Source organism: Scylla paramamosain, chromosome 14 (assembly GCF_035594125.1).
Source record: "Scylla paramamosain isolate STU-SP2022 chromosome 14, ASM3559412v1, whole genome shotgun sequence".
Lineage (NCBI taxonomy): Eukaryota > Metazoa > Arthropoda > Malacostraca > Decapoda > Portunidae > Scylla > Scylla paramamosain.
The window spans coordinates 24,587,423-24,611,422 of NC_087164.1; the positions used below are offsets into that span (position 1 = coordinate 24,587,423).

A 24,000-nucleotide genomic window follows, 5' to 3' on the forward strand; every position below is an offset into this window, starting at 1 on the left:
TAGCATCTAACAAAGGGAAAGTACCATAAATAGAAGTAAAATTGGGAGGCGATCGGTGGTAGATGATGGAAGGATGAAAAGTGGTCGTAGGGATGACAATGGTGAGACGAGTCAAAGGCTAGCGACTAGGAAGGTCAGGTAGTGTTCAGCAGTATCATATTAACTCACGGATTCCTCCCTTCCGCTCTGCGTTGTAAGGGACGCACCTGAACTGTTACAGGCGTGTGGTGGGGGCAGGTGAAGTACGTGGCAGGGAAGTGACCTCGTTCTTTACGATAACTGTATGGGATGTAGGTCGCAGAGGTGGTCTGCTGTAAGGAGTGTCCGTATCTTCATGTGTGTATTCCATATGAACAGGAAAAGGAGTAACAGAAGCGTTTTAACCTATGCATCTCACCACTGATCACCGTTATTCATTATCATACTTTTCAGGGTTAACGGGTGATAATAATTCTAGCAGCGTGTTCTCTCTCTCTCTCTCTCTCTCTCTCTCTCTCTCTCTCTCTCTCTCTCTCTCTCTCTCTCTCTCTCTCTCTCTCTTGCTCCCGGCACAGAACGAAAGCCACCTATTGGTTCAAGGGCACTATGCGTACGCAAGTAAAGATCTTTGGTCACTGCACGCGTGTGAAGCTGCCACAACACACATCCTTGCTAGCTGTTCTTTGCCACCATTATAATAGATAGTTTATCATACGAACCTATCAAATTTTTACCTCTCAAACCATCTTTCATATTCATATTCTTATCATAAACGAACGTTAAATCTAAGATCTTTTGATATCGCCATTTTCTTTTCTTTTTTATCTTTTCCTTTTTTTTTTTTCTGGAGGGATGGAGCTGGAGAAGGTAATGCTAAAATCACACACACAAAAAAAGAACTCCCTAGGACTGCTCTTTAGTGATAGGATACATAATTTTGTGGTTAGTTGTAATCTTTTCTTCAGCCTTGGAGCAGACGACACTCTCGCGTCTCCATTTTTAGTCTTCTTTGTAGTCAATATATGGAAAACAGAGCACAATATACTACAAGTCACATATATCTTTACCTTTCGCGGTAAGAAGTCTTCGTTAAAAACTTCAATTTTGTTCAGAAGTAAAGGAAACGGTAAGCTATCTAACCATAAGTACTTTTCTCCTCCTAACTTCCTACCCTTCGTTATATGTTTGGATGTTTTTCTTTAGGCAGTATGTCCCAGAGGAATATAATTACGGCCACTTACACTGTGACGAAATATTCACTTGGCAGTCACTCACAATATCTATCTTACTCATACATCATTTTATGTTAGGCGTAAAATAACGTGTTTTAATATTAAACATTACGCACTATTGCTCATTTTGATCTGACACGTTGGAGTCTTACATGATCAGCCTACCGTTTCAATATTCGCTCTTGAAACATCTGTGAGAAGTTATAGAACTGCATGCACGTTGAGTCAGCATCCGGAATTACACGAAAAAAAATCCATGACTAATGCTTTGATTTCACACATGTTATATATACTTACATTACAACATTCTTGCCAGCCCATAAGAGTTTTTTTTTTTTTTTAAGAGTATTCAGTAGGGAAAAAGTCACTCTATCTGCTAATATAAAGAAAAAAAATCAGGAAAAATCTGTTTAATGGAAGCACGTCATATGAGAAAGTCCTGGTCAGGTGGACGGCACTGCCACGTGTTTCCTGTAAGGTAAGGAAAATGTCCAAGACTTAGCCACCCCAAATGACTGATTATTTTAAGTTATGAGTGCCGTAAGTGTTAATTATTTTAAGTTATACTTTTATCAAATATTAAACAAGGAAAACCACGACGAACGAATCATTCTGCGGCCAAAATTCGATCACACATGAGCATAACTATGACCTGCAAATTAGCAAGGTAGGTGTGCCATGGACAGGCTAGAAGTAACGGGTTCAGACTTCATTTTTTTTTTTTAATGATATTAGTAAAAAGAGAATGTATGTGTGCTGGCTTCTTGCAGCTTCCTTTGTTTTTATGCTCTAATGAATGCTTCGTCTTACTTATTATGATTTAAAGGTCTCATTACTATTGCTGAGCCTCTTAACTACTGTGAAGATAAGAGACGAAACATGTGCATATCATAATGAGTAGTCATCTGAAAAGATAAAGACATCCATAATATAACATGTGCATACATACATAGTTACATACATACAAATACATACACACAAATACAAGGTGGAACTGTTGAGGAACACCAATTTACCACTATTCTCTACACCACTGGACAAGTGAGGCTTATTTCTCTACAAACAAGGTAGATACTGTTGAGGAGTAAGACTATTTAATTGCTCCCCACAGCCTTACGCAGCCAGTTCCATGATTTTCTCATTTCCTTTACGCTGCTTTACTGAACATCTCTCCATACATAGAAACTGAAATTACATTGTTTAACTTTCAGTAAGTAATATCCTTTACGTTAATAAAACTAGGTTATTTGATCTTTACACTTCAGAGAAACGAGTGTTTACCAGCGCTACTTCCACGCTGAGTTTTCGAAACAGAGATTATTATGATGAGGTACATTCCCGCACTGACAATATATCATCATTTATTTTCATCTGAGGAAGAAAAAAAAACGTATTTCGCGATCTTTATTGTACTGCCGTGGGATTAAGAAAAAAGTTCAGCAACCGACCCTTATGTTATGCTGTAAAACTGGCATAGTTGGCAAAGCATTCCAGCGTTCCAGAATTGCCTGACCGCCCATACACACATTCTCCAATACTTTTTGTGGAGGGTGTGTCCGGTTCTCAGGAATACCCCCTAACACGCCCAACCACACCCACACCACCGCTCTGTTTCTTGCCACATTAATCTCGTATACCCCATGTACCAGGCTCTCTACCTCTCCACGGTCCGCACCCTGACCGACCTTTACTTCCCTCCCTCAGGGCTTACTTACTCCAGGTCGCATCACGCCTTTCCTTCCCTACCCCTCTCCCAGCCTCACCCGACATACACACACACATACACACACACACACACACACACACACACACACACACACACACACACACCACTCCACGTCACACACAGCCTCCCATCCACGCTCTTGGCCTTTTCAAACTCTTCCACTCCACATCACACTTAGCATGACCCAAAACAAGGCAAACAAACATCTATATACCAACTTTTTACACCAGACATCATACCTAGTCCCTCTTCCCTCTCTCGCCCTCGCCTAACTTGAGAAAGAGCACCATTCTGGCCCACATACACTTGTTTATCCTCATTCTATTTAAGCCAATGAACACAAGGCCTGCCGCTACAATACACACCAGTCGGTACTCTAAGAAATAGTCCATGTTCCTTCTCTCATCCTGTTGATCATCCTTACAACACAAACCGTGGTCACATTTCAGCCAATCAACACAAGACCTGTCGCTACAATACACACCAGTCATTTAAGCCTATATAAAACACTAGAATATTCACACTCCTACCACCAATCCGAACAGGATGCACACAGCCTTCCCTATAGCCTCTCCTCCCTTACACACGCCAATGACCTCAGCCAGACGTGAAACTGGAGAATCGTGTCTCGTAGGTCTGTAAAGGTGGGTCGGAGATACTGTCTGCTCTCTGCTCACCTCTGCTCCCCCTTCCCCTCAACATTCCTCTTCCTACCTACTCACCCACCCGTTTTCGAAAGTAGGCTCTCTCTCCTCTCTCTCTCTCTCTCTCTCTCTCTCTCTCTCTCTCTCTCCTCTCTCTCTCTCTCTCTCTCTCTCTCTCTCTCGACCACACCCTCTTACGTAATTCCTTTTCCTCGTCCCCTCTTCCCCTCTCCCGCCTTCGAACCCCGATACTGGAATAAAGGTCTTATTTACGCTTTTCACATCACACACACACACACACACACACACACACACACACACACACACACACACACACACACAGAGAGAGAGAGAGAGAGAGAGAGAGAGAGAGAGAGAGAGAGAGAGAGAGAGAGAGAGAGAGAGAGAGAGAGAGAGAGAGAGAGAGAGAGAAAGAGCGCTAAATCAGCTTTAACAGAGGTAGAGTAGAGGAAGAGTTGGACAAAACTGAAGGTGGGCAGATTACAGGTTAGCTGATAAGAATGGCAAATCCCTATCTGATCGCTCCATCATGGGTATAATTTGCAGTGCTGATAGGAACTCTTCACTATTTTTTCAGCTGCATTTTAACCCTTTCCCCTTCCTTCCTAACATGTATTAAGCACCACACTTCACAGCTTAAGGTTCCTTCCCTCTGTCCTTGATCATTTCACTATACAATCTTGCCTCACTCGCATGACTCTGAGCTACATTCCGTTGGTCGATCACTCCTTTGACCGCCTTCTGCATTCTACCTCCAGTCTTCTAACTCATAACTTAACTCTTAATACCCAACGCCCTGGACCTTATTCTTAACTCCCACCTCTCATCTCCTATCCCCTACAATCTCATAACTCCTTGCTCTTAAATCCTACCTTCCAGTCCTGCTGTCTTCCTCTTAACCCTTGCCGTACCTCCCCAACCGTTACCTCAGCAGTTCGCCCCAAAATTCTAATCCTTCTAATTACTGTACATCAAGACACAATGTACTGGCCAAACCAACGTTCTCTACAAAGCAACCACCCGCAGTTCCTACATTCTTCAGCCTACCACTGCTCACTTCCTCTGTGCTTCCGACATCTCTCAACTCCAAGCACTGAGTTCACTATCTGACCTCCCCTCCTCCACGGAATAACAAGTGAGTTGGAAGGATATGTACACGCTTCGTTCACCCGCATACATACTTCTAATACAGAGCCCAGTATTCAGAAACACTTTGCTCTCTCACCATGACAATTTTCAAAGGCCGCAGAGACGATTAGCCGGGTTCCCAAGAGTGTTTCTCCTGTTAAAAATATAGAATTCTTGTTAATCTGTCACTAGAACAATAAAACCACTCTTTTAAAAACCAGTTTACCTTCAAGTATAGCCTTTTGAAAGTAGGGGAGGTGCGGCGCAGAAGTGTTTCAGAATACAGCTCAGAGTTCAGTGAGGACTATAATGCAAAGAAATCTCAGGGAAATCCTCAGAAAAAAAAAATCACACACTGCAACGAAACACGAAATACTGCATGACAGAGGAAAAAAAAATAAAAACTATTGCATTAGATTTTCCAGCGTATTGAAGTGAACAAAAAGTATCATGTTATCGTGCTGTGAAAATTGACATTACGAAACCAGTCAGCCTCAAGTCTCACCGGCCTCTCGTGACCGCGTGGACGTGTAACCCAGCCGACTTGGAGGAAAATACCAGAGTGGGCTACCTGCGTCATTACAGACTGATGTTGCTGCCATTACGGAACCGCGATCAGGAAATCATGCGACTAAAAATCATGAAAGGATATTTTCTTCATATTTCTTTTACGATGCAAACCTGCAAAATTACTAGTCTCTCTCTCTCTCTCTCTCTCTCTCTCTCTCTCTCTCTCTCTCTCTCTCTCTCTCTCTCTCTCTCTCTCTCTCTTCCTCTCTCTCTCTCTCTCTCTCTCTCTCTCTCTCTCTCTCTTTCTACGGCCGCTGGGCGTTAACTCCTATCAGGACCCCACGGTGCGAGATGACCAGAAGTGAGATGCAAGGTTAATGAGGGCATTAGGATGAGTAAGAAAGAGAGAGAGAGAGAGAGAGAGAGAGAGAGAGAGAGAGAGAGGAGAGAGAGAGAGAGAGAGAGAGAGTGTGTGTGTGTGGTGTGTGTGTGTGTGTGTGTGTGTGTGTGTGTGTGTGTGTGTGTGTGTGTGTGTGTGTGTGTGTGTGTGTGTGTGTGTGTGTGTGTGTGTGTGTGTGTGTGTGTGTGTGAGCATTGGATCATCTTTACACAAATGTAATGAAATCAGAAAAGAGAGTCACATCTCTTCCAGGATCATCAGATATTTCAGCTGCTGTAAAAATAAAATTCTTAAAGCCAGTTTCCCAATCCTCCCAAGATTTCGCAGTTCAATCGTGTATCAGTGTTCGTCACGCTAGAGCCCCACAGTTACCCTCTAGGGCACTAATCCTACGTCAGTTTTACCTGCGTACCAACTCACTGTCTACTATAATACAGGTTATGTCTGGCCACGGGCTGACACCTTACGACAAGACAAAGACAGGGACAGCCTCGCTCCCACTTCTCATTGCTAATGTTTAATTCTTCAGCCCCGAGACTTAATATAAGGACGTTCATTTATTTCATCACACACTTCTTTGTAGTGGCTGTTCACATTCCAATACGATGTGCAGCAGCAATGACAAAACAATGCACTAAGCGCATTCCTATTGGCACGCGGCAGGCCCGAGGCAGGGGGAGAAGCAAAACCTTCTAATAAGTGGGTTCTTGACAGCTCGCCTGACCATCGCCGCAGGAACGAGGCAAAACAGTAAATTTACCTGATCAGAGTGACTTACCATATAATTTTTTTCTTTTTTTTCTTCTGTCCAAGGCAACGCTTAGCCACAATCTATTTGACAATCCACACCCAGCTCCCTGCTGCTCTTGACATTTAGATATTATTTTGTTCCCTTAATTAAATATTATCTGTCAAGATATGTTGAATATAATACTAAATAAGGTCTGCATCTATTTCCATCTGGTTCACAATTAAAAGTTCTGAATAATATTAATTTTTCTTTTTGCTGCACGAATCTCCGGAACAGAAAGACCGGTGCACAGCGTTATTGTTCGAGAAGCAGAGAGGTAACCGACAGGAACAAGCGGTCAGATAAGTTTCAAGGAGCTACAACATGATAATGTGGACAAGGTATCAGCAAAAGTATTTACATCTTTAAACTTCATGCATACACAAAGCAAGTCCATTACAAGAGTGACGACTTGCTTCAAATACAACAACAAAATGCCAACAACTCAGTTACTGTAAGAACCATATCACTCAAGTGCGGTCACAAACAAGGATGTTTTCAACTAGCGAACCGCCACCTGTCTGGTGCCTGCAGGAGCCGGTAACCACTAACATGAGCCAGTGAGATCTGGGACACACCGAGTCTAGAATCTCTGCAGCAGTGAGCTGCGTGAGCTGTTTGTAGAATGTGCACCGCAACTGAAGAGTCAACAGATAACTAAAGGAAAAGAACAAAATTTAGTACTTACTGGGATCTTAAGCCAATGGGTCCCCACAGGTGGGTGTTTCAAGACGCCGCCATGTCCTGAAAAAAAAAATAATTAATTAATTAATTAAATAAATAAAACTACAGTGAGATGATAAATCTGGTCGAGCGAAAAAAACTGTACAACTCTGTATAGATTCCTTGCATTACTTTTTCGTGTGTGTGTGTGTGTGTGTGTGTGTGTGTGTGTGTGTGTGTTTTGCTACATGGAATGATGTAACCGTTTTCTTCAGCAGTGAAGTGGAAAAATGCGACCATGACCAACATTCCACTACTCACGTCCATCTATGGCACAGGAACTTTTCTCTAAGACACACACAGCTTAACATAACACATATTACAGTTTTAGAATAAAAATTTTCAAGATTACCTAAAAATTTGATTAATACAATGCTTCTTCCTTAGCAGACAAAGCCAGAGGCTGTTTCGCTTTAACTATAAACGGATAAAAAATGGATTTTCGCACGTTTCCGCTAGGCCAGAGAGATTTTTTTTTTCCGTTGTGTCTGACCAACGATGTTCTAGATCTAGATGGACAGAGAAACAGCTCTCTCTCTCTCTCTCTCTCTCTCTCTCTCTCTCTCGTCTCTCTCTCTCTCTCTCTATATATATAATATATATATATATATATATATATATATATATATATATATATTATATATATATATATATATATATATATATATACATATATATATATATCTGTATATATATATATATATATATATATATATATAATATATATATAGAGAGAGAGAGAGAGAGAGAGAGAGAGAGAGAGAGAGAGAGAGAGAGAGAGAGAGAGAGAGGAGGAGGAGAGAGAGAGAGAGAGAGAGAGAGAGAGAGAGAGAGAGAGAGAAAGAGAGAATGTGATATAAAAGGACTATAGCAAATCCTTTATTGTAATTTCCAAACACCATTAATTTAGTCTGGTTTCGTTCTGGTTTTGACGGTGAACGGAAACAGTAATGTATGTGTGTGTGTGTGTGTGTGTGTGTGTGTGTTTGCGCTTAACTTTTCCCACTTCTTACTCTCACACAGACTGGCTATTTACCGTATTTTTTATGTCTTTGTAATAACAAGATAACAAAACAGTAAATAATCTTCTGAAATATTATGTCTGTATTAGAAAACTTGAAACCGCTGATGATGCCTATTTTTGTATTCGGGGTTTTCTTTATATATGTACGTCAACGAAGACAATTTTACGGTCCACTGCCACTAATAATGTTAAGTAGGGCCACATGAGGGCAAGGGTACCACTCCTGACAGAAAACAAATTCAAGGAGAGAGGGAAAAGCGTGGTCTGCCTCGTCACGTACTGAGAGGGGTGGGCCACCTCCCTTACCATGTCTGTATAAAGCTGCTTGTGTGTACTTAACCCACTCACGCCGAACAAACTGAGGCGTCCCAGACCTGTTCATTGTTCCAAAGTTCAGGTCCCGCAGCACAGGGCTGCCATGATATGTTTTAAGATTATCTCTATATACAGTGTCCCCACCAGCTAGTTTTCTAATCAACTCTGGAATTATTTACAAAATGTAAGCATTAACTTGTGAGATATACGTAAATGTGGCATATGTTTTTTCGTTATTACACAATACAAGCGGGTCACCTGGCAGAAAACAAGTGTGATGAGATTCTGAATGAGTTTCACGATGCTATTGTTGTAATTATTCCAACAGAAATGGCAATGTGTGAACGCAGTCTTTCCTATTAAAAAAATTATTCCTTCGTTCAGACATTACAGTTGTTATTACAGTGTCAACAGATAAGCTTTTCTTGCAACTATTGCAGTATTAGCGTCCGGTGTCAAGCTGTTGTTAACCTTTGAGCGTGGAGAGAATAGAAGCACCAATGAGAAAAACTAAACTCTCAGAAGAAACTTTTTTCCCCACAAACGACAAAAAAATAGAAGACTATAAGGCAATTTTTAAACGGATATTCGTGGTCTGTAGACAGACGGTGAAATTACGCCTCATTCTGGCGAGGAAGAAAGAGGGTCAGAGCGTCCGTGAAGCCTGAATCCGGCCGAGGATGGCAAGATGAGGGAAGCAGCCGGCAGGACACTGACAGCCACTGCTTCAGCAGACCCAAAAGTCAGAGAGGAGAAAGGACTGTTGTTTCGTTCCATAACAGTCACTCCAGTCCTGTCATTTGAGGGGCTGCCGCTTGATGATGATGGATGGGAATAAGCGAGGGAGGCCAGACGCCAGTGCAGCCGTGGCGGCCCAGACAGAGCGCGTCCTGGCGTGGTGATGGGATGGGTTTTACGATAAATTCTAAAGTGCCATTTTTATTTTGCACCTGCCTCAGCTGCCGTCATGGGAGATGGTGGTGCTATTTGGAAGGGATGCCAACCAGAAGATGTGGTGCTGCTACTCATACATTCACATACATAAACTCTCTCTCTCTCTCTCTCTCTCTCTCTCTCTCTCTCTCTCTCTCTCTCTCTCTCTCTCTCTCTCTCTCTCTCTCTCTTTTTTTTTTCATGGTCTTCCTATAAAGGTGCAAATAAAAAAAATCACATTCACCAAAGGCTCTCTGCAATAATTATGATTAACAGGAAGTCACAATAAAAAGTCATCATGTGTTCGTCGAGGAGGAAACAAGGAAAAAAAGACGCGGGGAAGGACCTTAGCAGTGACGAAGGAACATCACGTAGCAGCCTCACGTTTCGCTGGCACTTCCTGAGAGGAGGAAGCAATGAGACAACAGAACAAGCGCCTGCAACCATGAAGCTCAAGGAACCCAAGCTAATATTAGCAAAACACAATTTTGGTGTGGTTCTAGCAGTCAGGCACGCAGCACATAACAACCCACCATCCAGCCTATCCCGTCCTATCCCTCACTCCCCTCGCAGGTTCCTCCCCCTCCCTCTCCCCACCCTCCACCACCAGCCTCACTCGCACTCCCTTCAGGCGTAACTCCATCAGCTGCGCCAGCAACTAATTGGTTTAACCTATATCAGAAGTCGCAATGAGAAGCAGACGCCGAGGGAAGAAACTCGTAAAATGCTCTTGTTACCATTTGCATGAGAGATTACCGCCCTGTGTTCTCCTCAGGCATTTTCCTTCATCAAGTCACATTTGATGCTTGTTTGCGGTAGAACAATTTATTTTATTGTTATTTTATTTTTTTCCCTCCTTCTGTGATCTGTGAGAAGAAGCGTAACAGTGCTCAGACGAGACGGTGCTTAACTGGAGCTTCCTGCTCGCGGCCCGGCGAGTGGAGACACGCCAAGATGCCGACCCTGTATGGCGAGATCCGGATGGTGGAAGATGGGGCGGGGGAGAGGGGGGAGTTAGGAAGGTGTTGCCGGCTGCGCTCGTCTCACTTAAATTTTTAATCAAGTCGTATTGCAAACTCGTACACATCCAAAATGTTGTGTTGTTAAAGTGTTCACTTCTCTTTCTCCTAGCCATGAGGGAAAGTATAATGAGAGAGAGAGAGAGAGAGAGAGAGAGAGAGAGAGAGAGAGAGAGAGAGAGAGAGAGAGAGAGAGAGAGAGAGAGAGAGGCAGATAAATTGAGACAAAGACAAGTAGACAGAGACAGACTGACAAACACTGACAGATACTAGAGACGAAAAAAAAAACAAAGCCGAGAACAGAGACATAGAAAGACGATCCATTACTATTACCGCAAATCAGGAAAAATAAACAAAATAAACAAATAAATAAGTAAAACAGTTATCAGATAAATCCCACACAACTACATGAAGGTGAAGGAGAAATCCACACGTGTACACAGGTAAAAGAAATACAGAACGTTTACTTTCGCGTGCTGGCGCTGAACGAACAGAACGAAGTGGATGGGAAGTATGGGTGAGAGGGCCCGTTACAGAGTGGGTGTGGTCTGGTAGTACGAGGTGCATGACCATTAATCCTCTGACGTCTGGGGTCTGACAAGGGCGAGCTGTTGTCTGGTGGAGAGGCATGAACGGCCGTGATTTGTTGCTCAAGGCCAGAAGAAAAGGTCAACCTGTTCTGTGTGATGGCCTGTGTGATGATAAGAAATAGCGAAAGATTTCATGCTACATCTGAATGAGGAAAAATAAATCAGTAGGCTAAGTGATGGTATAGTTATGGCGAGAGTGATGACAGGTAGGAGAGCGGGAGAGTGAGGAGGAAGGCTTTAAAAGTCAGTATAGCTCAGGGGGAAAGATAGTTATCAGCTTAAGTACAGACCATCCTGTCACCTTTCTTCCTGCTTGCTCGCAACACTGCAGCAGCTCACGCGTTCTGCTCATTGCATTTCCGATAATCTTAAATCCTTGCAATGTATTAGCGATAATGACGAAAACAATAAAATTCCTTCATACAAAGAAAATATTGAGAACACGGTCAAAGCCTGCATCTGCGCACGCACTCCTGACCAACCATTCCCAGCCTCGGCCTTGCTCGGAGCCCTTCTCCTTCGTTTCAAGTCTCGGCACGTAAACCAGGCCTCTGGAGGGCATCGTTCTTTTTATGAGCGCCACCAGAAACTGATTTGAATGAAGACAGATATAACGTTGCCTTTTTTCCTGCGTATAATGCGGTCATGTGGAAGGAAGAGGGCACACTTCCTTATTTTTTCCCATAATATTGTTGATTTATATGAAGGAAAAGAGAGCACAACAACAACGTATTTTCTCTTGTACTGGTATGTACTTTGAATGCATTATTTCTTTAACTTGCCACTACCCAGCCATGCACAATAACTGAAAAAAAAAAAAAAAATACGAGTCAGGTTCATCAAATATATTCTCAACTCGAAATGAGTACCTACGTGAAGTGTTTCAGTCGCATATCGGCCAAGCAGCTCAGCCGTGCACTCAACTTGTGTGCTCACCACTACATCTTCATTCACCTCATATATCCAAACTGTCTTTCGTGTTTTGTTTTTGTTACTTTAGTATAAATGTTTTGTTTCACCCTTAATATTCAGTACTGTAGCATATTAATACTTACTAATTAGACATCATAATTATCCCCATTATCAACCACTATGATTTAGCTAGCCTTCACACATACACACACACACACACACACTCACCATGAACTGTACTGTGTGTGTGTGTGTGTGTGTGTGTGTGTGTGTGTGTGTGTGTGTATATATATATATATATATATATATATATATATATATATATATATATATATATATATATATATATATATATATATGAGTAGCTGCGTGCGACAAGGAGCCAAGTGCCAACCCCTATAAAATGGAGTTAACAGTGTATTCTGCTCTGTAATATCCCCCTTAGAAATAACAATGATGTGATCGTATCTCTATCGTGCGTGTAGCTAACGTCAATTAATCATGTCTGTGTGTACCTCATCAACCATACTATCGTCATCACTCTTGGCAAATATCAGATGTCTGAAGAGGCAGCTGTTGATAATGATCATTAATTCTAAAACAAAATACTTATTTTTGCTAATATACTATACTATACTATACTATACTACACTATTGTTACTAAAAGAAATATTAGTGTTACACACATGAAAGTTCCAATAAATGACAATAAAAAAAACTTCATTGCGGGGAGCACCTAAGTTTTCTGTATCAACACGTGCCACCCCAGCCAGCCCAAACTGTCGTACGGTATTGTTCATGTCAATATCCTTATGTTTTGTGACAAGTTATTATAGGAAGCTATGTTATTAAGGTACAATTATTGCTTATCTATTGCTCAGAGAGAGAGAGAGAGAGAGAGAGAGAGAGAGAGAGAGAGAGAGAGAGAGAGAGAGAGAGAGAGAGAAGTGCACTTTCACAACGGTGCGTTACCATGGTGATAGTGCACTTACTTTCTCTCTTTCTCTTTCTCTCTCTCTCAAGTGACCTTGAATAAAGGAAGGCAAATCTCTAGCGAATCTTTTAAGGAGTAGAAGATAAAAATGTTGAGAATGAACAATAGATTCTCACTATAAACTATCTCACTGCCCTGATACGGTTTATAGTGAGGAGGGAGGGGGAGAGAGAGAGAGAGAGAGAGAGAGAGAGAGACGAAGGGGAAAATAAAAATTATCGTACGTCTAGCAGTGTCGTCCATCCCTCCTCATAGAGAGAGTTGCGCGGAAACAGCGCGACTGAGCCAGCAGGAAGCACCAAAATTATTGTCATAGAGTGTTTTACTTAGAAGTCTGAGTCTGTTCTTAATACATTATTAAGAGATGCTGCAAATCAATAGATTTTTTTTTTAAAGGTTTCAAAATCTGAAAATGTTTCCTGCTTAACACACAGTATTGTTCCTCATTTTATAACTCTAATTATTCAACCTAACGAAATCAGTAATATATAATGTAAAAGTTAAGAAAATGTAGTCTATAGCGAGATATAACACACAATCGCATATACTCTGTATAGAACACACTAAACAGGTAAAGGACGCACGCAAAATTTAGTTTTATATTATATTGATAATTAGGGTCAATATATGTACATATACATTAAAAATGTAAAAATAGTTAAGTCTGACCCATTAAATTCCTGTAAAGCACAAGTTAACACTGACTTTGTCCAACAGGACTAATCTATATCAGCAAGACCTAAAGTGTGTGTTCTTCATTAAAAGAGTGTCAAAATCTTTCACGATCTAACTCCCCTTGTAATATCTGGCACCTAGCCAAAAACATCTCCAATAACTTAGCCTCTTCATCTTTCCCTCCTTTATTTCAACCTGATGGCACCACTGCCATCTCATCTACTTCTAAAGCTGAACTCTTCACTCAAACCTTTGGTAAAATCTCTACCTTGTATAATTCAGGGTTTGTTCCTCCCTCTCTTCCACCCTCTGACTACTTCATGCTACCTATGAAAATCCTTCGCAATGATGTTTCCCATGCCCACGCCCTAAACCTCAGAAAGCTTACGAACCTGATGGAGTCCCTCCCATTGTTCTCCGAAACTGTGCCTCTGTGCTTGCACCATGCCTAGTCAAACTCTTTCAACTGCAAACTCCCTGCCTGCTTCTGTATTTCCACCTCCCTATGACATGAGTTCCTTCAAGAGGGAGGTTTAAAGACACTTAACTTTCAATTTTTGACTACCGCTTTGGACCCTTTTCGGGGACCGGCAATCTCAGTGGGCCTTTTTTTTTTTCTTTTTTGGCCTTGGTCGGTGTCCCTCATATATATATATATATATATATATATATATATATATATATATATATATATATATATATATATATATATATATATATATATATATATATATATATATATATATATATATATATATATATATATATATATATATATATATATATATAATTCTAAAGCAAAATACTTTTTTTTGCTAATATACTATATTATACTATACTATACTACACTATTGTTACTAAAAGAAAAATTAGTGTTACACACATATAATGATATAGAATATAATGATAGTAATAAATTGTAATAGATGATAAATCTATATAATGATAATAACAATAATAATAATAATAATAATAATAATAATAATAATAATAGTAATAATAATAATAATAATATTATTATTATTATTATTATTATTATTATTATTATTATTATTATTATTGAAAAAACGAGTGAGCAGCGCGGCAAAGCTCACCCGCGGCAGCGCAGCCCTTCTCTATCAGTGACGCTTGTAGATGCTGCGTTTTCCATCTTAAGACTGTAAAAAGCAACAACTGGGAACGCAAATAATGCAGTTCTCACCTCCGTGGCAGTAAAATAAACAGGGCAAAGGCACATAATCACTTGCAGCCTCCCTCGCCGACGTTCTGCTTTCATCCTAATGAGCAGATGCGTTGGTTCCATTTTGACCTCATAAATTCAAATATTCTGAAGTAAATTATATTGTACCTCACAAATTAAGAAGGTAAATAATAAAACGTATAAAATTAACTATGAAAAGAAATTAAGTAATGCTGGAGTACATTGCAAATTGTAGATATAATGTTTCCCTCTTCAAAGTGAAACCACAATTAACGTACTTAATAAATCAAAAAAGCAAACAATTAACGTATAAAATTAATTGTGAAAAACAAGTTAATTTAGATGTATAATACTAGCAATACATTGCAAATTATCGATATGAAGTTTCTCTTGAAACACAAATTAAGAAGACAAATAATAGAACCTATAGAATTAAGTATGAAAAATACGTGAAATAAAATAGTGATGAACTATATGGATAAATTGTTGACAAAAAGTTTCTCTCCACAAGCATAGCTAACATTATCACATAATCATTTATCTGAAGACCTTTATTTATTCCTTTTTTTTTTTTTTCTTTAAAATTTATAGACATTTTGCAATTCTTCAGTCCACACCAAGCCTAACATTAGACATTAACATTATCTATCCTTCTGCTTTCCACTTTCTGCGATTAGGCTTATTAAGTGTTGTTCTGTGCTATAAACGGGGAAAAATATGTCTTATGGTACCTAAAGATGGAATCAATATAGTCTGCTCAACTCAGCCGTTTGGGCAGGACAGTAAATATAAGAACAAGTGTTTTGAAAATCTATCAAAGAAGATCGATTACTATGAACAATAATGAAAAAAAAGATCATAATAGCAAAATAAGAAACTTAATTGTACAAGAGGGAATCCTATACGGAGTATATCATATATATTGCCATTTCTTTCTAACTAAATAATATCACGTCCCTGAAAAGATACATTGTTACTTATATGTACCAAACTAAAAATATAACTAAAACTGCTCATGTTATAGACCATAAATAGTTAATTTTTTTATGGAATTCAATATGCAACACAAATAAAATAGCCCTAGATGTATAAGATATATAAACATCTCTCCTGTGCACGTGTTGATACGCCAGTCTGCCTCAGTTTATCAAAATTGAGGAAATTATCATTCATTGTTATGCCCATGTCACTAGAGTTAAATATTTACATGCTCTCTCTCTCTCTCTCTCTCTCTCTCTCTCTCTCTCTCTCTCTCTCTCTCTCTCTCTCTCTCTCTCTCTCTCTCTCTCTATGACGGGAAAATTAGTACAAGTCTTTCAGCCATTACTTAGCAGCTTTATTTAGTTATGCTCGTCACAGTGGTAATCAAGAACACTTCACTCAACATTCATTACACAACGCAGCGCAGGGCTTCCCCCCTCTTGGTTGGCAAAACACAGCGGGTGGCTTTGCCCTCGACACACGGTCGCTGATTTGCCATTTGTCAGATTGTTGTTCGGTCCTTTCATCCACAATGGCCGTCACCCAATTCACACCGCCCCATTATTTCTTATCACGAACTGCTGTTATCTAATTCAGTGCTGTAGGCCTAATACATAGTCATCATAGTCATCAAATAATCTAAAACACCCACGCACACACATACAGTACCCCAAAAAATGCCGTTAAACAAGAGGAAAGTTTTCATGTTTATATTCCTCCAAGCATCATGTCCAGCCCTCAAGACCTAGAGTGCGCCTGTACGTACCATTGCTAAATCGAGAAAAGTGTGTAAGCATGAACGGATGTGGACACCAAGAGCGTGCGTGGATTGGAGCAATGAGTGGCACACTTATCACTGCCTTATTCTTTCGACTTTTCGTCTAGTTTCCCTAGTCTGTCAGGGCTGAGACGGTGCCTCCTGACGGAGGACTTTGGATTTGGCATTTGGGAACAGTTACCCCGCGTGGATGCCCTTCCTACCCTCGGACCGTAGCCAGGATTCGAACCCGTGTGTCTGATGACCACTTGGCTCCCAAAACGCGCGGTCCCCATACTTATCACTGCCGTCATACCTTATATGATAACCAGCTGCAGCGCTATCACGTATAAAACTTCTATCACTAAAGATCCCCTTGTCGCTTGCCGATATAAAGGATATACCCGGATCCCAGCAGACGTCATATGTTCCTTACATCACCTGAAACATGCCTCAAAAAAGGTTTACTTTAAATATTTCATGGCCAGTAGAGAAGTCACTCCACGAATTTGTAAAGAGAATTGGGCGGGAAAAAAGAAAAAAAAAATTAAAGGAAAACCATGCAACGTTTAGTTTTAAGATTAGTTATGATCCCGAGTATTCACGTAAAAAAAATCCAAGAAACACCGTTTGAGATATTCCGACAAGAAGCAAAAAAAAAAAAAAAAAAGAGCATATCACTTTACCAGCTCATGCAGTCTAGCCTCGTGGTATCACCGCTCGAGAGTAAAAGCTGAAACATGTGTAGTCATGTTTCGAAGGTATAATGATTTTATTTCCTGGACAAAAGCCGATGTTTCTTTTTATGGAAATAGTTCCGCTTTCTGAGGTCGTCCCATTCTAATTTTCCTCCTTCCTCAGCTTTTTATTTCTTCTCTTGCTAAAATCTTGACAGGAATTAGAAGAAAATAATACCCTTACAGCGCTTCCGTGTCGCCATGATGAGTGGTGATGGATGTGTCATACCTAACACTGAGAGAGAGAGAGAGAGAGAGAGAGAGAGAGAGAGAGAGAGAGAGAGAGAGAGAGAGAGAGAGAGAGACTAACGTACACACACACACACACTGGAGGCAAGAACAATATGACAGTTACAGCTAATATCTTTTATAATAATCTTGTTACTGCGCACCATACTGTCTCCCCAAACACCAAGTAAAGGAGTGGCATCCCCATTACTAGAATAACTACGTACTTAGCGAGATGGAAATAGAATACAAATTAACGATGACGAAAAAAAAAAAAAACATCATGGGAAGGAATGATATATTGATAACACAATCGTTTCCTTTCACAACTGTTAGTTTTTATTTATGAATTAAGTGGCCAGAGTGATTCTAGGCAAGAAAACACCTGATCTTCAGCGCATCTTTCATATTTTATCTCACTGTTTCTCCTCCCATTGTGTCGCATCGTAAACCGCTTTTATGGATGTTATAAAAAGTGCAAAGCTTTCAGAGCGTCACCTAAAAACTTGAGTGGCGGCGCGGCGCGTAGGACTAGACACTGTGCGGGGTGTGCGGGAGGGGGTGGATGAAGCAGAGAGGAGGTTAAGATGAGGTAACACGGGCGAGTAGATATTATTGTGGGAGGATGAAGGAGGAGATCCAGGAGGACACATTGATGCAAAGGATTTCAAAGAGCTGAGGGACATGGAGAGATGGAGTGGAGAGACACGGAGAAATAAGAATGGAGTCACACAGAGGCGTGGGGCGAAAGATTGACCAGGCGTGGAGAGGGATGAATAGGTAACCAGTGGGACGCGTTGACAAGACATGGGAGTCGGAAATGATGACACAAGAGAAAGCGACCCCCGTGAACGTGGATGGGGCGTTAAAATATGCTGACAAAAATTTAGAGGCAAAAATACACAGAGTATCCCGCCCGAGAAGCTGGAACAGGTCTTCAAGTGCCTCATCACCAGCCATCCTTTCTTTTATGTCGACTCCAGCTGGGCGACAGGAGGCCTTGGTAATGTCTAGTCCATTGTGTCCCGTGGCTACCCCACTGAGGCCCAGAATGTTTCGCTAACAGTGGATTGCCCTTGTGTGTGTGTGTGTGTATGTGTGTGTGTGTGGGTGGGTGGGTGTGTGTGTGCACGTTAGTCTCTCTCTCTCTCTCTCTCTCTCTCTCTCTCTCTCTCTCTCTCTCTCTCTCTCGGTCAGTTACCCTCGCACAGCCCAGCACCGCTTCTCCTGTGCCCTCCCTTGCATCATTCTCCTGCGATTACAGACAACCCTCCTCCCTTACCTGATGACATTCAGCTCACAGGTCACGCCGCCAGCCCTAGCGCAGCATTCAAGCCACATACACCACCCAAGGAAGAGGATTATTCCTACCTCGACATAAGACATCTAGTGCTTGGTCTGTGCGTGTGTGTGTGTGTGTGTGTGTCTGTGGGGGAGTGTGTAAGTTTGATAACACAACAGGTTTCCTAGCACGCATATCACATCTAGGACAACTGCACCGGCATCACAAGCGGTAATCAAACAAGCTGTATTCGAGACAGACAATACTATACCCTCCATATACGAGCCGCACGCCTGACTAGCATCTGTGTTACGTGCTGACTAGACATTCGTTTATCTTTCCTGGTCTGAAAGATTGTTACGCGTGTTTTCCTCTTCTGTACTGTTTTGAAGACACACGTTTAATAATCAGTTATTTAGCGCGATTAATTACAAAATCTTCTACTCGTACTTCTCTCAAGGCTCAAAGAAACAAGAGGTGGCTACGTGTTCAAGAGTCAGGGAAAAAATGACAATAGTTTCCTGTACTTTGACATGAACTAAGTGTCGACATTAAAGAGTGTGACAAACATTCTTCGACACTCTGGGAATCTGGATTTCATTAACAGCTCTGTGGATGAGTTGTTTTTTAGCATTATGTTTGAATAATACTCTCACGAAAACTTCATCGTCAGTGAAGTAATACAACCAAACAAGTGAATTACATAACCCTTGAATTTTATCTTTAAAAATCTTCCCATACTCATTTCTGGACGTGTTTTGTTTGTCTTTCTGAGGAATGAATTTTGTGAGTATTCGTTCTATAATAGATAATGAAGGTGTACTACTTACATCTATGATTTATTATTGAATGGTTATAGATACCCTGATGCTTCCTTTGATGTTAAAGACTCTCAGATATAAAGATCACTTTAGGAATTCAAGTCGTTTCATTTTATTATCATTAGGAAATTCAATTATTCTCCTCTCTTTCCCTCATTCCTCCTCAAATACGTCTAAAAACTTGAAAACAACAAAAACTTTGTAACAAAAGTATGTGTCACCCACGCTTCAGTAAGTGTGTTTCTGTGTGTTACTCTCGGAGTCTGTGGATGTGCTCGAGTCACTAACCCAAATTCTTTCGCAGGTCCATCCCCGACGTGCCCGAGGCGGAGCTCACCGATTACCAGAGGGCCGCCCGCTACGGCGACGAGGGAGAGAAAGACTGTCAGTACGAGTTTCCGTGTCTAGTCCAGCCCCTCGATCTACTACTCTACATGTACGAGTACTGGTTCGAGGACGATTATATATAATTCTCAAGCAGGACTACAGGGTATCGAGGGACGACGGATGGAGCACCGCCTCTCAAGAGATTCACAGTGCCCATCTTGTGACCAGTGACTCTATACTTGCACTGAGTCAGCTTCATTATCGCATTGAAGAGTGTGAATATTATCGACGTCGACCCACTTTCATGAAGCCACATAACGGCTTGGTTAGCATTTCTTTCGTTTTGTAAACGGTGCCGGCGTCTTTAGCTCAGTGGAGGAGTGACGGCGTTAATTAAGTGACGGTGCCGAGACACGGACTATGAACTGCTGCGGCACCTGACAGACACTACATATTAGGGTGAACATATATATTTTTTTTTCAGAGACAACTGACAGAAACCAAAAATAGGCATAAGCTGATATGAACTAATACTAATCTTTGGCTACAACCTGATTATCTTTCTGAAAACAACTTCGGCAGATGAGCTTAGCACTTGTGATACAGCTGAGTTGAGTCCCTTAATCTGAAAAGGGCGGCAGGCGAGGCGTCGACATCATCAAGACCGTGACTCGCCCACCAGTGTGTGACCCGCTCCGCATCAAAACAACGATTTCCAACCAATACCCGCTGATGGTCACGGTTATTATTTTGTATTACTTCTTAGTCATTACAAAATTTTTGCAGAATAGGAAGCCAAAGATGAATGAAGTAATATATATCCCTTTGGTACACATCCACAACATACAGTAAAATTACAGCATTTTTCTCAATGGTTTGTGATTGCAATTTGAAATTTGTAACACCCAAGTCAATGGTATATTTGTGAGGCGCCTCTGCCCCCCAAAAAACTACTGTATTATGTATGTGTTCTACCTCTTCGAGAGGGTATCAGCTTACCTCACCAGCTTACCTCACTTATCTTTATCATCTTGCTGACCCACGCTTTTCCTGGCACTAATTTTGTCTGTATATATGCAGCTTTGTCAGGCGTTTACATATGCAAATTATCTGAACTCCTGTCCCTTCGCATTCCTTGTTATGTATGATGTGTTAGTTACTGAAGTGTGTGTGTGCGTGTGTGTGTGTGTGTGTGTGTGTGTGTGTGTGTGTGTGTGTGTGTGTGTGTGTAACTTATAGTTTGCATGTAGAGTTTATTTAGCATTTTCAATGGATTTATTTGCACTAATATTAGAAAAGAATTTCTTGGAGGAGATCGGGATTACGAGGCCTGCAGGACCCTAACTGGGGTGACCCTGCATAACCCAGTGCGTCCCGTAAGTTGGTGCTAACCCATACATCTTAATTCTGAATGAATGCTGACGAAAGAAAAGACTGAAAGACTTTCTTCAGGCAGGACAGAGAATCTCAACTAATACTTAAACGTTTGTCACTATCATAACTTCAATGGGGGTCGCACAACAGAGATATAGAAGCAGTTTAAAGTAATCTCTCAGAAGCATTAGATAGTTGGATACCATTCATGACGCGAACGAAACTACGATAGATATTTACACAGTTTGTTACACAGGGCTAGACAAAAAGTTACGAGAATATTCCAGCTTTTATTTATTTATTTTTTCTCTCAGTAAATTTGAGACAGTACGAAATCATTAATTGAAGCCATTCAACACAGAACATACTAATACGTATACATAAAGCATCCACTCCTCAAATAATACAATCTTTTTGTATCACGGAGGAATCTCAGGCGGCTTAGTGCGTGTAGGTAGCGGGCGCCTGCGAAGTTTCAGGAATAAGGTGACTCCTGGTGACTCTTATATTGAGGCAGCGAACGAGTACCAAACGATGTCTTGCCATTTTCGTAGAAATTAGTGTAGATATTTTGTAGTGAATCTAAATGTGTGTGTGTGTGTGTGTGTGTGTGTGTGTGTGTGTGTGTGTGTGTGTGTGTGTATTTTGAGCGTCTTCAGCAAAAACCATCTTATAAAATTTCAGTCTACTTAATGTATCTATGGTCAGGGGCATTATTTTTCCATCATGTGACGTAATCCTCGAACTCCAAGCCTTTCAGCAGAAGCTTCCCCCGCGGCGTCCTGCACGCGCCACACGCTCCCTAGACGTGGTCACCCTGACATCGATTCTAGTTTCAAATTATGTTTCAGATTTCAGGCATTAATTACTTCCCTCGTCTGGAGAAGCTGGAAAGATGAGAATTTCATTCAGGTCAATAATGTGGGGAATTTTGCTAAGAAGCATCAAGGTTCTTAACAATCATTTAGGGACAATTAATTTTCTCTGAGTGCTTCCATCCATTGCCCATAACTCGTTAAATAGACATTTCATTTCTTTTTTCACATTCCTCGTTCTCATCGCCCGGTATATCGTAACAGTTTATGGCCAGTCTTAGTAATTGAATTCCCATACTTTACATATATTTGTCACATATCTATATTGTTATTGTTTAGAAATAGTTTTTTTTACGCATTACAGTCATATTTTAAACGTATCAATTCAGTTATATTTTTTTCGTATGTATTGTTGAGCCTTTCCAGGATTTTATCAGGGTGGCTGACCACATTCATACATGTCAGGCACTGTTATGTTTCGATTTTATAGTTAACAATGTTACGACGAACGTCACAGACGAAGTTAAATCTTCGTTGCTGGATGTGGCAGCCAAAACGCTCAGATATTTAGATTCCTTAAGAATCCAGACGTGACGTCAATATACCAGGAGGCGTTAGCCTGACATCCAGGTAAATGGATCACTTAGATCGCAGTGGTTATGTGATAAAGTCAAGAAATGGCAAGAACCAAATATAACTCACATCAATATCATCTCCTTCTTCTTGATACTCTGACAGCTGGCACTACCACAAAGATCATTAAGCATGTAGCGTGATCTAATTTAGCATATTTTCCCTTACACATAATTATCTACCAATAACAAAAATACTCCAAAGCAAAATGAAAATATCATAACGTATTGCACGAGAACACACTACACAATACCTTCTGAGTGTGTCTGTTATCCTCCCTGATAGCGTTCCTGCTTGTTTTCTGCAACTCTCATCCCACTCCTCCCTTTCTGAGTGTGTTCATTCCTATCTGCATTCCTCTCACACCTCATCCTTCATCAGCCTGGACAGAACAGATCTTCTCACCGCATTTATATACTAAACCCTGTAATGTCCTGACAACTAATGCACTGTATTCGTGGGATGACTTTCGAACAACTATGTATTAATTAATTTCGGGTATTTTTTCTTAAGTCTTTTAACTTATTTATTTACGTGTGTGTGTGTGTGTGTGTGTGTGTGTGTGTGTGTGTGTGTGTGTGTGTGTTCAGAAAGAGGACAGTGGCAATCGCTTTCTGAGTTCCCTTTGTGATCTGTGTATCGAATTATGAGCATTACCACTGGGCATAATCTTTTAAACTGTAGGATACTCGAGGCTACAAGCAAAGTAGTGTTGCCGCGCAGCAGTCATATGCGCTGCAAGGAGCCCGCCGCGATGGGCAGAGCCTTCGCGGCAACATGTATGTAGTACACTTCGTTCCGGTGAGCAGAGCGCCACGTGTCGCAAAAGCCTTTCGGAAGTCTCACACCGTGGGACCCGACGGCTGGCTGGAGTGACCCTCGCCCGCGGCATTCTCATAACAATAAAATTGTTTCCGGCGGCAAAGCAGTTTCTCATTTTTCCCTGTATCTCAGAGCTAAAATGTTACATCTCAATTATAATTAACATATGCACATGTGTTTGTGTGTGTGTGTGTGTGTGTCTGTGTGTGTGTGTGTGTGTGTGTGTGTGTGTGTGTGTGTGTGTGTGTGTGTGTGTGTGTGTGTGTGTGTGTGTGTGTGTGTGTGTGTGTGTGTGTGTGTGTGTCCTTTCCTTTAATGGAAGACAACGAGCATGATGATCTTACAGTTTCTTTCTGACTCTCCTGTGTCCCAAACTGCGATGTGGGCCAAGGGAGTATGGCTGATTA

The 24,000-nt window shown here is 41.0% G+C and overlaps 1 protein-coding gene and 1 long non-coding RNA gene across 4 annotated transcripts in view; one reads left to right on the forward strand and one right to left on the reverse strand.

Annotated features, from left to right (window-relative positions):
• Positions 1-14,890, reverse strand: part of LOC135107052 (uncharacterized) — an 81,212-nt gene extending 66,322 nt beyond the window's left edge. The window contains exons 1-2 of one of the 2 annotated variants that reach the window (XR_010271562.1): positions 14,817-14,881; positions 7,119-7,174 (exon numbers count right to left, since the gene is read on the reverse strand). This is a non-coding gene — a long non-coding RNA (uncharacterized LOC135107052). Of the gene's footprint in view, positions 1-7,118; positions 7,175-14,816 lie in introns of both variants that reach the window. The other variant, XR_010271563.1, reaches the window with a different exon arrangement.
• The window catches only part of LOC135107051 (uncharacterized), a 64,196-nt gene extending 40,463 nt beyond the window's left edge, over positions 1-23,733 (forward strand). For both annotated transcript variants that reach the window (XM_064016641.1, XM_064016640.1), the window contains exon 3: positions 19,927-23,733. In XM_064016641.1, coding sequence (XP_063872711.1) covers positions 19,927-20,092 — 166 coding nt within the window. In that variant the 3' untranslated portion in view covers positions 20,093-23,733. The remainder of the gene's footprint in view (positions 1-19,926) is intronic.
• Positions 23,734-24,000: the final 267 nt, after the last annotated feature.